The following is a 16,417-nucleotide window of genomic DNA, read 5'->3' on the forward strand; positions in this document are numbered from 1 at the left end:
AAAGCCATAACCGACTTGCCAAAACTATAGTTTGTTAACAAGATATTTGTGGAGTGGTTGAAAAATGAGTTTTAATGACTCCAACCTAAGTATATGTAAACTTCAGACTTCAACTGTATGAGTAACTGTGTACAACACACCACCACCTGGTGTTATGTTGGGCATCTACTGACCAAACAAAGATTTTATGAAATATACAGTATATTTTTCTTTATGACATGTCCTATATTGCTAAATAAAAAGGTTTAAGAAAATACAGGCAGGCACCACATTACTACAAGACAAAACAGCTCACTGAATCAAGCATGATAGTCTGGTAAGTATAATTTAAGAAAGCTTGAAAAGGTAGTGGAATGGGATTAGTGTGGTGTGTGAAGAATCCAATACTTTAACTTGTAGGCGATGCAAATCCCATTATTGTGGGAGAACCTCCTCTAAGAGTATGAATTAGGCTGTTTGAGAAGGTTTGAATCCTAAGTAACCTGCACATTGTTTGAAGTACAATAGACCAACACAGCTACTGTAGTAGGTCAAAGCTGTGTGCTGGAAAACCTTGGTAGAGCATGGATGAAGTAGGCATTGTGGTGCTGGAAAACCTTGGTAGAGCATGGGTGAAGTAGGCATTGTGGTGCTGGAAAACCTTGGTAGAGCATGGGTGAAGTAGGCATTGTGGTGCTGGAAAACCTTGGTAGAGCATGGGTGAAGTAGGCATTGTGGTGCTGGAAAACCTTGGTAGAGCATGGGTGAAGTAGGCATTGTGGTGCTCATGTGAATTTCCTTTCTTTTTCGGCTTCAGACCCATACCTACTTTCACTTAAAGCATATTTTTTGTTTTTAGTATACATAAGGAATACTGTAAGTGCAAGTAGGCTAACAGACAATGAGAAGTGAAAATATGCAAGTTGTTGTGAAAAATACAATGTCATCAGGGTTATATTTACCGCAGCTATATGGCCTTGGGGAAGACTGAGCCATGAGCTTTAGCAGTCTATCGGAGCCCCAAAAGAACAGATTTAATAAAGAGAGGTACTTTTCATATTCTTAGTGTACTGTAGCCTATTTACCGTAACAGAGAGCCACTCATTTAAAGCATTCATCTTTTTGTAAAACCAGCTGTTGTATTTGTGTTGTGAATGTGTGAATATACACCTCTTAGATGTCCACTCTACTGTACAGTTACATCTTTTAACTACTAGGTTACTTTGATTTCAATGTCTCTTGGGACTCTCCTTGTAACTTGTCAGTAGGTTATATCATCATACAGTAACTTACACTTGGAACATAATTGACATGTTTAGAGACAGATCTGGAAGTACCCAATTTACTTACTTATTTGTCATCAATCAGGATAAAGAATGAACAGGTCTTATAGTGGTGGGAATAATAGTCCCACCAATAATAGTGCCTTTTCAAGGAACTAAAGACTGACCATCGAATTTTGTTTAAATTGTTCTGTAGGCTTACTATAAATCAAATATAGGCTACATGCATTGGTCGCACTATCCATGTGGTACAGTTCCCTAATCGTTATAGAGTATGAGTGACGCTGATGCGTTTCCAGAAGTGGACTAGAAGCATTACGAGACGCAGTAGAGCGCACCGGCACAGACAAGACCAGACAAGGGAACTATAGTGTAGCTCTTCCAAAGGTAAGTCTCTCTTTGAAAATCTCAATAGGCATCCTGCAGATTTCTATGAAATGGCAACTTTGCCTTCTCAATCTTATGAATTTAACTCACCATTTGTTCTCACTGAGCTTTTACTGTATTTTCTTTCTTCGTCAGTTTCATGTATTTGTTTCAGTAAGAACATATGTGTCATTTGATGGTAAAAAATAAGAACAATAAATCACGATGGAGTGGATTCGTCCAAATGGCAACCTTTCCTTGATTATTTGTATGATGACTAAAGCTTTTTTTCAGAGAATGTTTGTGCTATGGCTTTATCGTTTTTCTTTTATATTCCTTGCGTTTCTTTTAATATATATATTTGTATCTGCTTAGGTTTCTCTGCCAATATGTAGGCTATAACACATTTTTCCTATGTGATTCCATTTGGAAGGTGTCTTGTGAAAATGGAGATTGCGTCACTGAATGAAACTGCTGTGAACAGCACCATGGACAGTGCCACTATGGACAGAGCCAACCGCACCTACATGCCTTACTACCTGCACTCCACCGGCATGTCTGTCATCTATATCCTGTGCTATATGGCGGTTCTCCTGCTCTGCGTCGGGGGGAACATGCTGGTCTCCCTGGTGGTCCTCCGGAACCGCAACATGCGCTCCGTCACCAACCTCTTCATCCTCAACTTGGCCATCAGTGACCTGCTCATTGGAGTGTTCTGCGTTCCAACGACTTTGATTGACAGCCTAATATCAGGTGAGAAAGTGGAGGGAGCAGAAATGCGTAGGGCACATGCAGAAATCGATGCGGGATCCCCTCCGTAAGGGGAATCATATGGTTCTGGAGGCGAGAGTGTTAACTTTCTATGAAGGGATCAAAGGTTTCAGTCTGGCTTTTACAGCTCGAGGCTGTCTCCAGTTGAGTCAACCAAGTGTGAGAAAGTCTGGAGTGAAAAGGCTGATTTTCAATCAACTTGCTGTTGATAATTAATTATTGCATACCCACTGGGCACACCATATCATTTCAACTGGGAATTTTGGGTAATATTTGGTTAAGTTGTTCAATGAGATTTCAACCTTTATTTACCTACTCAAAAAGACAGCCATATGTTTCTTGAAATCCAAATGTTTGTTTAATTCAGTACGCTTTCATCCATCTATAAAAAGCACGACAAAATTCCAAAGGAAAAAGTTAAAACTATGTCAGATTTTAGTTAGTTGTCATCTAAATGTATTATCACTGCACTTTCAACAATTTACAAGCACAATAAAGTTCAAAGGGGAATACAATGTCAGAAATGTTGTATTTATACAACTACTTCATCTAAAAGCACAAACAAATAACCTGGTTCTGGTTTCCCATAGTGTTGGAATTTAGGCTTACTTTTATTTATTTTTTATTTAACCTTTCGTTAACTAGGCAAGTCAGTTGTGAACAAATTCTTATTTACAATGATTGCCTATCAAGTGGCAAAAGGCCTCCTACAGGGACTGTGATTAAAAATACAAATGTAGGACAAAACACACATCATGACACCACAACACTACATAAAGAGAGACCTAAGACAACAACATAGCATGACAGCAACACATGACACAGCCCGGTAGCCACACAAAATGCCAGCAGCACAAACATGGTACAAACATTGTTGGGCACAAACAGCACAAAGGGAAAAAAGGAGAAGACAATAAGTGTTTTAACGATGCATGTTTCCTACAATGGCCGAAGATGTAACAGGTGTTTCCCAAAACAGCACCCAGAGAAAATTTCGCTGAGTGCGTTGTTGAAGCATGTGTTGATACCTATTGGATCAAAAGAAAGGCAACGCTGCTCTCGGATCAGCATTCTCCATTCAAATCTTACATTAACGTTCAAATTATTCCACAATAGTGACGACGGATCAGCTCCTAGAAAGATATTGTTACCTATGACTGCAAATATTGAGGTGGCTAATTCTAACACTTACCCTATAATAATGCACTAAAATATTTGGCACATCATTGGGCACCTTAGGCTACACATCATGAAATATATTGAGACAAATTACAGACAGTAGCCTACAAGTAGCTAAATATATCTCAATTGAATGTATTATATGTATTTCAATATAATTGAAAATGGCCTAGCCTATAGCCTACTGTATTTATTTTTTAATACAGTCATCTCTGTTTTATATTTTTATATTAAGTTTTATACGTCGCAATTGCAAAGACATTCGCAACTTTGTATTTGTAGTCAACTTTGTTTTCTGAATTATCGGTGGTCACAGAGAGGCGGACAAACAATGTGATTTTATGTTTAGCGGAGGTGTTATGTGTATAACATGATGCTATGGGCAAAAAAAACATCTAATGACGCACTTCGTTGTTCTTTGAGTGGTCTGACGCACACTTAGATTATGAGTGTTTTCAAGTGAATAGTTAATAACGATGGCTTTGGGCAGGAACGGAGTTGTGGGAGGACCTTTGGAGGCTTGCCCCGCCCAAATTTATCTGCTTGCCCTTCCAAATAAATATTGAAATATTGATCATTTATTTGACCGAGATTCGCGCCGACAGAAAGATGCGTCAATCTCAGTTAAAGTTTCCGAGTGAGCGAAACAGCGACCCTCTGTCTCAGTATGTGTAGACCATGTATCTGATGCTGTCTGGAACAAAAGAGTATGGCATGTCATACTATTTCTGTCCAGACAGCATCAGTTGCATGGGCTACATGCGCTGTCTAGATCACGCGGATGCTTTGTCCGACGATAGAGTGTCAGCAGAGAGGAAGCGGCAAAGCGAGAGAGCACTCGCCAAAATCTGTCCAGTATAAACCCAGTGCGTTTCTATGAGAATAATATGCAGACCTAAACTTGTCGTCTGCCTCCCAGCCTTTGAAACAAAGACTCCCCATTGTTAAGGAGGTGACTTGAGCATCTCATCATGACAGATCTCTGGTTTCAGCCTCTTGTGAATTGGAAAGGAAAGTTAAAATCAAAATCAAATTGTATTGGTCACATAAACATATTTAGCAGATGTTATTGCAGGTGTAGCGAAATGCTTGTGTTCCTAGCTTCAAAGGTGCAGTAGTATCTAAAAATGTACAACAATACACAAAAATCTAAAGGTAAAAGAATGGAATTAAAAAATATTTAAATATTAGGACAATCAATGTCGGGGTGGCATTGACTAAAATACAGTACAATAGAATACAGTAACATATGAAATGAGTAAAGCAGTATGTACACATGATTAAAGTGTTCCATTATTAAAGTGATTCCATGTCTATGTATATACTGTAGGGCAGCAGACTCTAAGGTGCATGGTTGAGTAACCAGATGGTAGCCTACTAGTGATGTCTGATGGCCTTGAGATAGAAGCTGTTTTTCAGTCTCTCGGTCACAGCTTTGATCCACCTGTACTGACCTCACCTTCTGCATGGTAACGGGTGAACAGGCAGTGGCTCAGGGTGGTTGATGTCCTTGATGATCTTTTTGGCCTTCCTGTGACATCAGTAATGCGTTGGACAGACCGCACACTCCTCTGGATAGCCCTGCGGTTGTGGGCGGTGCAATTAGCGTACCAGGTGGTGATACAGCCCGACAGGGGGCTCTCAATTGTGCATCTGTAAAAGTTTGTAAGGGTCTTAGGGGCCAAGCTGAATTTCTTCAACCTCCTGAAGAAGTGCTGTTGCACATCTTCACCACACTGTCTGTGTGGGTGGACCATTTCAGATTGTCAGTGATGTGTACGCCGAGGAACTTGAAGCTTTTTACCTTCTCCACTGTGGTCCCGTCGATGTGGATAGGGGCTTACTCCCTCTGCTGTTTCCTGAAGTCAACAATCAGCTCCTTCATTTTGTTGACGTTGAGGGAGAGTGCGGGTGTACAGTGCACTATTAGGATGCTGGAATTCCCAAAAGTAAATAGATGTTTCAACAAAATTATATAATTACACCTGTCTAAATAAAATCATTCAAAATACTTCACCATGTAGCATGACTTATCCACAGAGGATCATTATCTTATTGTCAAATCAAATCAAATCGAATTTTATTTGTCACATACACATGGTTAGCAGATGTTAATGCGAGTGTAGCGAAATGCTTGTGCTTCTAGTTCCGACAATGCAGTAATAACCAACAAGTAATCTAACTAACAATTCCAAAACTACTGTCTTATACACACAAGTGTAAGGGGAAAAAGAATATGTACATAAAGATATATGAATGAGTGATGGTACAGAGCAGCATAGGCAAGATGCAGTAGATGGTATCGAGTACAGAAAACACATATGAGATGAGTATGTAGACAAAGTGGCATAGTTTAAAGTGGCTAGTGATACATGTATTACATAAAGATGCAGTAGATGATATAGAGTACAGTATATACGTAGGCATATGAGATTAATAATGTAGGGTATGTAAACATTATATTAGGTACCATTGTTTAAAGCTAGTGGCTAGTGATATATTTTACATAATTTCCATCAATTCCCATTATTAAAGTGGCTGGAGTTGAGTCAGTGTGTTGGCAGCAGCCACTCAATGTTAGTGGTGGCTGTTTAACAGTCTGATGGCCTTGAGATAGAATCTGTTTTTCAGTCTCTCGGCCCCAGCTTTGATGCACCTGTACTGACCTCGCCTTCTGGATGATAGCGGGGTGAACAGGCAGTGGCTCGGGTGGTTGTTGTCCTTGATGATCTTTACGGCCTTCCTGTAACATCGGGTGGTGTAGGTGTCCTGGAGGGCAGGTAGTTTGCCCCCGGTGATGCGTTGTGCAGACCTCACTACCCTCTGGAGAGCCTTACGGTTGTGGGCGGAGCAGTTGCCGTACCAGGCGGTGAAACAGCCCGCCAGGATGCTCTCAATTGTGCATCTGTAGAAGTTTGTGAGTGCTTTTGGTGACAAGCCGAATTTCTTCAGTCTCCTGAGATTGAAGAGGCGCTGCTGCGCCTTCTTCACGATGTTGTCTGTGTGGGTGGACCAATTCAGTTTGTCTGTGATGTGTATGCCGAGGAACTTAAAACTTGCTACCCTCTCCACTACTGTTCCATCGATGTGGATAGGGGGGGTGTTCCCTCTGCTGTTTCCTGAAGTCCACAATCATCTCCTTAGTTTTGTTGACGTTGAGTGTGAGGTTATTTTCCTGACACCATACTCCGAGGGCCCTCACCTCCTCCCTGTAGGCCGTCTCGTCGTTGTTGGTAATCAAGTCTACCACTGTTATTGCTATTGTTATTTTTAAATGCTGTGGATTGTTTCCTTGCATGCATATGTAAGAAGGTGCCCATTTGGCAATGTCTTATTTCTGATTGTCTTAACTCAACACTCATGTTTTCTTCGCCTCACACAAGGCAACAAAGTCTGTTTTTCTATCAGCCATTGCGAATGATACATGTAGTCCCTCAGTATTTGAAAAATCAATCAACACTCCCGTCCTTGTTGATCACTAAGCCTCAGTGTGAAAGAGCAAGATATCATGATCTGATAATCCCATATATCCAGTGGAAACGTCATAAAAAAAACTGTTTGGCCAGGTATGGTCCTCAATCAGAGGCAGCTGTCAATCGTTGTCCCTGATTGAGAACCATACTTAGGTAGCCTGGTTTCATTTTTGAGTTATGGGTGATTGTTTTCTGTTGAGTGTTTGTTTCTGCACCAGACTGAACTGTTTCGGTTTCGTTCGTTCACTTTTTTTTTCAGTGTTCATTTACGTTATTAAAAGATGGACACTTACCACGCTGCGCATTGGTCCAATCTCTCCTACTCCTCCTCAGAAGAGGAAGAGGATAGCCGTTACAGAATCACCCACCACCAAAGGACCAAGCAGCGTGGTAACGGGCAGCAGCAGCAGCAGCAGAGATTTCCAGACTCCTGGACATGGGAGGAGATCTTGGATGGCAAGGGACCCTGGGCTCAGCTGGGAGAATATCGTCGCCCCAAGGCAGAGCTGGAGGCAGCGAAATCCGAGAGACGGTGGTATGAGGAGGCAGCACAGCAGCGCGGCTGGAAGCCCGAGAGGCAGACCCAAAAATGTATTGGGGGGGGCACACGGGGAGTGTGGCTAAGTCAGTTAGGAGACCTGAGCCAACTCCCCGTGCTTACCGTGGAGAGAGAGGGACCGGCCAGGCACCGTGTTATGCCGTGAGGCTCACTGTGTCCCCGGTGCGCAGGCGTAGCCTGGTGCAGTACATAGCAGCGCCTCGTATCGGCCGGGCTAGAGTGGGCATCGAGCCAGGTGCCATGAAGCCGGATCAGCGCATCTGGTCTCCAGTGCGTCTCCTCGGACCGGGGTACATGGCACCAGCCCTACGCATGGTGTCCCCGGTTCGCCAGCACAGCCCAGTGCGGGCTATTCCACCTCGCCGCACTGGCTTGGCTACGGGGAGCATTCAGCCAGGTAGGGTTGGGCAGGCTCGGTGCTCGAGACCTCCAGTGCGCCTTCACGGTCTGGTCTATCCGGTGCCACCTCCACGCACCAGCCCTCCGGTGGCAGCCCCCCGCACCAGGCTGTCTCTCCGTCTCCTCCCTACAGGTGCTCCCGCCTCTCCAGCGCTGCCAGAGTCTTCCTCCTGCCCAGCGCCCGTCAGCCAGGAGCTGCCGGAGCCATCCGTCACGCCGGAGCTGCGGGAGTCTCCCGCCTGTCCAGTGCTGCCGGAATCTCCTGTCCATTCGGGACCCGTGGCTAAGGTCCCCAGTCCAAGGTTGGTGGCGAGGGTCGCCGCTCTAAAGAGGCCACAGAGGCAGGTAAAGAGGCATAGAAAGACTATGGTGGGTTGGGTCCCGTCCCGCGCCAGAGCCGCCACCGCGGACAGACACCCACCCAGACCCTCCCCTATAGGTTCAGGTTTTGCACATTTTGGGGGGAGGGGGGGGGGGGGGGTACTGTCACATTCTGACCTTAGTTCTTTTGTTATGTCTTTGTTTTAGTATGGTCAGGGCGTGAGTTGGGTGGGTTGTCTATGTTCTTTTTTCTATGATTTGGGATTTCTGTGTCTGGCCTGGTATGGTTCTCAATCAGAGGCAGCTGTCAATCGTTGTCCCTGATTGAGAACCATACTTAGGTAGCCTGGTTTCACTTTTGAGTTATAGTTTAATTTTAACTTTGAGATTTTTACCATTTTACTTCAGATGTTTATTATTAACCACGTGACACGTTAGGCGCTTCCTTTTGGGGTGGCAGGTAGCCTAGTGGTTAGAGCGTTGGGCCAGTAACCGAAAGGTTGGTGGATTGAATCCCCGAGCTGACAAGGTAAAAATATGTTGTTCTGCCCCTGAACAAGGCAGTTCACCCACTGTTCCTAGTCCGTCATTGTAAATAATAATACTTTTTTTCTTAACTGACTTGCCTAGTTACATTAAAAAAAATATATATATATATATATATTGTCACGTGGTTAATAATAAACATCTGAAATAAAATGGTAAAAATCTAAAAGTAAACAAACAATGATTTTGAGAAACAAAAACATTATTATTCAAATGAAACTGTTCTTAGAAAATTTGCATTTATACATATTCATAACTGGCACACAGATCAGTAGAAATGGAAGAATAAATTGTAAGCTTCTCCAAACTTGAAACTCATGAGTTGCCTATGGTCTTTACTACCTACACCCATTCAGTGGCGATTTTAGCATGTAAATCTTGGTGGGGCACTCCCCATTTTGTTTTTAGATGCATGACAGCAAAGCCACTACACATCACAGCACAACACTAAACAATACATTATTTGCACTATAACGGTGACAAACTGTGCCCATACTGTTAGGCCCTACATAAGCTGTCCCAACAGCAGAACTTTCTTTTCAGCACCATCGCTACACCTACACAGCGGAGTCTTGTCTGGCAGCTAAACAGTTCATTCGGGGCGACTGGTATCCTAGTGGTTAGAGCGTTGGACTAGTAACCGAAAGGTTGCAAGATCAATTCCCCGAGCTGACAAGGTACAAATCTGTTGTTCTACCCCTGATCAAGGCTATTAACCCACTGTTCCTAGGCTGCCATTGAAAATAAGAATTTGTTCTTAACTGACTTGCCTAGTTAAAACAAATTCAGCCTCATTTGCTGCCTTTAAAAAAAACATAGTGGTTTCTACTCACTCCTTGTGGATTTGTGTAATTCGATAAAAAGCCTATTCGTTCAGCACTTTCAAAATGGACATAGACAGAAATTCAGATAGTCATTAGTTCAGATAAATTTAGCAACATGTCGAAGGCTTAACATGTCTAGCTTGCTAGCTAAGGTTTTGAAAGTATGTTGTTGATATGATCAGTCCAATCAAAGCTTTGTAGATATAACGTTATTTGATGTCATTTTATCTATAGTCAATGACCTTGAGCCTTCTAGGATGGTCACTTCTAATGTAAATCTATGGCAGCACCCAAGGGGGCTTGAACTGCCTAGCTCTCCCGGTAGATTCTGCGATGACACTAGAGAAGATTACCAATGCCTAAGCTCTGTATTTTCCACTGGTTACCCCTCCACCACAGAAACCATTGAGCTAGGCTGAAACATCTCTATTTTGGAGCTGCCATTTTCAAGAAAGCAAGAAAGAGATCATGTTTGTATTTGGCTTTATTCTCTCAATAAATTTGTTTTTACATTGTTCGCAAACTGATATGTGACACAAATGAATGCCAAAATAACATGCTCTGCCCCAACTGCCGTGAATGACGGGTTGCAACTGTACCCATTTATTAAATGTGTTTTTGTCTGCCACACATAGGAGGCCCTGTGAAAAAACGGGCCAGCCTTTGGAAATCGAATGCCGTCCAACTGATTAGTTCTGGCACCGGGTGTCACGCCTGCTCCCACTCCCCCTCTCTGGTCCCTGAGGTTCCAGGCTGCCCATCATTACGCACACCTGTCACCATTGTTACATGCATCAGCACTTCATTGGACTCACCTGTACTCCATCACGTTTTTGATTGCATCCCCTATATCAGTCTATTCCTCAGTTTCATCCCCGTGCCAGCATTATTGTCATTATTTTTCCCTTGTCCAGACGATGTCCGTGTTTCATTACATTTCCGTTATTCATTAAATGTTCACTCTCTGTACTTGCTTCTCGTCTGCCAGCGTCTGTCCTTGCACCAGGTCTGGTTTTGGGAAACAACTCAGAGATTTAATGATGCGCCTACAAAGGTTCTACCCATGAATTTAGGCTTAAAATGCTTTTCGGAAACCGGGCCCTGTATTGCAGTTGAGATTACATTAAAAGTACATTGCAAGTGATCAATGTTGTTCAAAATTCTGCACATATTATTATAGCAATTGTGTAGAAAATCTGCAATCTTTGCATGTTATCTTGAAAATGCACTCTTTCTCTGGTTAGGTCTACATAAGAAGACATTTACAATAGGCTAACCTCAAAATGTGGCCATGGATGTGTTACTCATTTTAAGGTTGAATAAATACTGTTACATTCGTTTGTAACATAGCCTTAACTTTAGGCTACTGTATTACAAAAGTATTATTGCATTGTGTTTGGTTTACACATTGGTCCAAAATCAACATTTAAAGGATAGCCTATCTAATGCTTGGATAGTGTCATCTGAGCCACTGGCTTAATCCTACTCTTTAACTTAGATTTTTGGTTTAGTTGGAGACATGAATCCAGCATATAATTTGTTAACTTGTAACAAGTTAATAGAGTATTTTCGACATTGCAAAAGTGTAATTGAAATGTGTGTGATTGTCAATGCAACCAAATATCAACATTTGAAGGAAATATATATTTTGTGCCACTGACTTAGTTTGGTTTTAATTGCAGTTTGTCTCCAAGTTAATAATTGATATGTTGGATTCACGTCTCAATCTCAACCAATAATCAAAGTTAAAGAATAGGACTAAGTCAAATCAGACTTTATTTCAAGTTCATTTCAAATTTAATTTAGTTGAGATAGAGGTGAATCCAACATATAGTTTAGTATTAATTTATAGAAAAACCAGACTAAATCAGTGGCACCAATGGATCTATCCAAGCAGAAGATCTCATTCAAATATTGATATTTGTTTGCGTTGACAACCAAACACAATACAAAAGTTTGTCTACAAATATTAATAGTTGATATATTAATAATATTAAATATTGGATTCACATCTCCATATCAACCAAAATCAAAGTTAAGGAATAGGAATGAATCAAATCTATGCAAACTTTAAATGCACTTTAAATAGACTTTAAATAGACTTTAAATAGACTTTAACTTTTGTTTAGGTTGAAATGGAGACGTGAATCCAACATATTCCAAGTGTTGTGTTTATGTACTGACATGTATGTGTAACTGATAGATGCACACACACACACTACATGTTAATGTTTTTAAATGTATGTCAATTGTAAAGTCTTTTGTCTGTAATGTCTTTGCGTTATGTGTCGGACCCCAGTAAGACTAGCCGTTGCCATTGGCATTGGGTAATGGAGATTGTAATAAATTAATTAAAATCAAATATTAATGATGAATTTGAAGATTACATTTTAAATCAACCAAAGCTTGAAACCATAGGCCTATAAGGCTGCGTTTACACAGGCAGCCCAATTCTGATATTTTCCACTAATTGGTCTTTTGACCAATCACACCAATTTATGAACTATGTTTTGCATATTTTTTGTTGAACCCTGGGTTGAATTGAGACAATAGCTGTTTATGACTTTGCAAAGGTACCAATTATACATATTTTATACACGGTTTGTCTATGTTGAAAATTGGTTACTATGATGACATAATCCTGTGGTTGAAATTTCACCCTCAAAACAAAAGTTTAGCCTTTTTTCGAATCCAAAGTACTTTCCATGTAGATTCCATGTCACAATACATTGAAAAATGACATTCAAACAATGTTGATTCAACCAGCTTGTGCCCGGTGGGTACAGTTGAAGTCGGAAGTTTACATACACTTAGGTTGGAGTCGTTAAAACTAGTTTTTCAACCACTCCACACATTTCTTGTTAACAAACTATAGTTGTGGCAAGTCGGTTAGGACCTCTACTTTGTACATGACACAAGTAATTTTTCCAACAATTGTTTACAGACAGATTATTTCACTTATAATTCACTGTATCACAATTCCAGTGGGTCAGAAGTTTACATACACGAAGTTGACTGTGGCTTTAAACAGCTTGGAAAATTCATGGCTTTAGAAGCTTCTGATGGGCTAATTGACATCATTTGAGTCAATTGGAGGTGTTTCAAGGCCTACCGTCAAACTCAGAGCCTCTTTACTTGACATCATGGGAAAATCAAAAGAACTCATCCAAGACCTCAGAAAAAAAACTGTAGTCTGGTTCATCTTTGGGAGCAATTTACAAACGCCTGAAGGTACCACGTCATCTGTACAAACAATAGTACGCAAGTATAAACACCATGGGACCACACAGCCGTCATACCACTCAGGAAGGAGACGCGTTCTGTCTCCTAGAAATGAACGTATTTTGGTGTGAAAAGCGCAACTCTATCTCAGAACAACAGCAAAGGACCTTGTGAAGATGCTGGAGAAAACAGGTACAAAATGATCTATATCCACAGTAAAATGAGTCCTATATCGGCATAACCCGAAAGGCCGCTCAGCAAAAAAGAAGCCACTGCTCCAAATCCAGCACAAGAAAAGGCAGACTACGTTTTGCAACTGCACATGGGGACAAAGATCGTGCCTTTTTGGAAAAATGTCCTCTCGTCTGATGAAACAAAAATATAACTTTTTGGCCATAATGACCATTGTTATGTTTGGAAGAAAAGGGGGAGGCTTGCAAGCCGAAGAACACCATCCCAACCATGACCCACTGGGAATGTGATGAAAGAAAAAAAAGCTAAAATAAATCATTCTCTCTACTATTATTCTGACATTTCACATTCTTAAAACAAAGGGGTGATCCTAACTGACCTTAGACAGGGAATTTTTACTAGGATTAAATGTCAGGAATTGTGAAAACTGAGTTTAAATGCATTTGGCTTAGGTGTATGTAAACTTCCAACTTCAACTGTATCTATTAAATGTATGCATTTTCCATCCCTTTCAGGGCCATTTGCTCCCTTAACACAATGTATATCCACACATCTACAGTATTAAAATCCATTCTCAATCGAAACACATTAAGATTCGTTAAGATTAAAATATTTGGTGTAGCAACCGGGCTACCGCTTGTGTGTAATGCACTTTCTTTCCAGGATGGCCGTTTGGCCAGATTACATGCACCATGAGCAACCTGGTCCAGGGGATGTCAGTGTCAGCATCAGTCTTCACTCTGGTGGCCATAGCTGTTGACAGGTAATCCACCACCACACCACCGCACTATCCTGTCACAGATCTGTTTGTGCTCTTGTCAACTCCATTGCTGTAATTGTCAAGCCAAACATTTCTCTCTGTGGCATTCAGTCTTTCTTTCTCCCTACCCCCTTCCTTTCTCTCTCTCGCTCTCTCTCTCTCCCTCTGTCTGTTTTTTTCCTCCCTACCTCCCCCTTCTCTCAGGTTCACAGGTATTGTGTACCCCTTTAGACACCGAATGAGGCCTGTGACTGCTCTCGTCACCATCCTCTTCATCTGGGTGCTGGCGTTTGCTATAATCTGCCCCTCGGCTGCTACCCTGACCATCATTCACCTGGAAGACACCTACCTGGTCCAGGACAACCAGACATACCCTGTCTTCGTCTGCTTTGAGAAATGGCCCCAGCCTGAGATGCGTCGTGTCTACACCATGGTCATCTTCGTGCACGTGTACCTGGCCCCCCTGGGTGTTATCAGCATCATGTATGGCTGCATCGTTGCCAAGCTCTCCGTCAACCTGAGGCAGGTGAGGCTGGCAGAGGTGCGGAGGGCCCATTCCCAACGCAGGGTTAAAGTGATCAACATGCTGATCATGGTGGCAGTGCTCTTCATGGTGTCATGGCTGCCTCTGTGGACGCTGATGCTGCTAACTGACTACAGGGATCTGGACACGCAGCAGATTGACTTCCTCAGCAGCTACCTATTCCCTGTGGCCCACTGGCTGGCCTTCTTTAACAGCGGGATTAACCCCATCATCTATGGATTCTTCAATGAGAACTTCCGCAGGGGGTTCCAGGCTGCAGTGGCCTGCAGGGCCTGTTCACAAAAAACAACAACAGGGGTGGTTAATACACGCTTCAACTTCCCGCCCCCTAACAGAGTATTTAACGAGAACCCTGAGTCCTCTGGTGGGAGGAAAGGCCACTGCTCTAAGGGCACTCCTAAGATTATCCCACATGGAACCAATGAAATCCTCCTGGATGATATTAACAGGAATGTTGGACTCAACAGGGTGATTGGAGCCTGGGTGGAGTGATTCTAATTAGGGCTGTGACGATTATAGATGAATTGTTGTGCAAATGGCCATGGTTATTGCAATAATTGAGCTTGTACTGTATCTTTACAAATGAGCTATGAGATACCTAATGAATACAACATAGCTTTGTTGACACACCCCTGTCTCAAAAACAAATCATTTTGACTGCTGGGAATTTTTGGAAATGAAGCTTCTATTAACTATTAACCATGCTGTTCTGCTTGCAAAATGATAACCAACGTTACCCACCCATGTTGTAGGTGTGGTTCCCTTGCGCACACTGAATAAATGTAATTCAACCACTGAAAACCTTCCCATTTGCTGGCCAACAGATTTCGTTCAATAGGGTTTTCAGTGCATTTATCTAAAACACCTCCCTTTGAATACGGTGTACCTTTAATTAAAATGTTCTCGACAAACTCACTATAATATGTATCAAGTGAATGGGTTCAGAATAGGGATCAATCGAAGCAACCCATGGAAATACACACATATTCATCACCAATTGGTAGATTTTAAAATACTCTGATTTTATAGATTATTTAGGCTTAGGAAAGTATTTATAAATCATACATAAACAGGGTTGGAGAGCCTTCATACACAAAATATATTGGTGAATCAAAATTACAGTGGTTTGATTTATCCTGAAAGTTGCCATATTCAATAGATCAACCCATTAGATATTGGAAGGTGAGAAAGGTGTACAATAGAAGTTGAACAGTAGTCCAATAAATCCACGGTCCAGTCGCCATGAACGGTTCGCCAGGCTCCAGGTTTAAACTGCTATGTATGGTCTGCTTCCCATAATGATTTAAAAAGGCTACGTGTCCCAAATTATTGCACAACTTGTAATACGCTAATACTGCATGTCCACTATTAATAGCGACCTTCCGAAACATCCACATGGACGTGACAGAGGAAAGAAAGGGAGGCCTAGACGATGTAATGGAATGATGCAAAATGTAGACTACAAATTTAAGGAAATGAACAGTCCCTGCACTAAAGTGACAGTCATTATGTACAGTGCCTTCAGAAAGTATTCATACCACTTGACGTATTCCACATTTTGTGTTACAGCCTGAATTAAAAAATGATGAAATATATTGTTTTAAAAACAATCCCACATAATGACAAAGTGAAAAGATGTTTTTAGACATTTCTGCTAATTTATTGAAAATGAAACACACATTTACATACAGTACCAGTCAAATGTTTTGACACACCAACTCATTCCAGGGATTTTCTTTATTTTTGTAACGGTTCTCTTTTGGTGAAGGAGAGTCGGACCAAAATGCGGCGTGTAGATTGCGATCCATGTTTAATCAACAAACGTAAAACACGAATCAATACAAAAACTACAAAAACAACAAACGTGGAAACGTAACGAAACCCGAAACAGCCCTATCTGGTGAAAACACAGAGACAGGAACAATCACCCACAAACACACAGTGAAACCCAGGCTACCTAAATATGGTTCCCAATCAGAGACAATGACTAACACCTGCC

The 16,417-nt window shown here is 41.7% G+C and overlaps 1 protein-coding gene across 1 annotated transcript; it reads left to right on the plus strand.

The window, feature by feature from the left end:
• The first annotated feature begins 755 nt into the window (after positions 1-755).
• LOC109891745 (neuropeptide FF receptor 1-like) lies at positions 756-15,983 on the plus strand. Its single transcript, XM_020484232.2, has 3 exons — positions 756-2,381; positions 13,778-13,877; positions 14,079-15,983. Exons 1-3 carry the CDS (start codon positions 2,075-2,077, stop codon positions 14,908-14,910), a joined length of 1,239 nt encoding a protein of 412 aa, XP_020339821.1. The 5' UTR covers positions 756-2,074; the 3' UTR covers positions 14,911-15,983.
• Positions 15,984-16,417: the final 434 nt, after the last annotated feature.

Source organism: Oncorhynchus kisutch, linkage group LG6 (assembly GCF_002021735.2).
Source record: "Oncorhynchus kisutch isolate 150728-3 linkage group LG6, Okis_V2, whole genome shotgun sequence".
In the NCBI taxonomy this organism is placed as follows: Eukaryota; Metazoa; Chordata; class Actinopteri; order Salmoniformes; family Salmonidae; genus Oncorhynchus; species Oncorhynchus kisutch.

Coding starts and splice junctions, on each gene's coding strand:
- LOC109891745 (XM_020484232.2), top strand. CDS start 2,075: ATGGAGATTGCGTCACTGAATGAAACTGCTGTGAACAGCACCATGGAC. Junction 2,382..13,777: donor GATTGACAGCCTAATATCAG/GTGAGAAAGTGG, acceptor CTTTCTTTCCAG/GATGGCCGTTTGGCCAGATT. Junction 13,878..14,078: donor GTGGCCATAGCTGTTGACAG/GTAATCCACCAC, acceptor CCCTTCTCTCAG/GTTCACAGGTATTGTGTACC.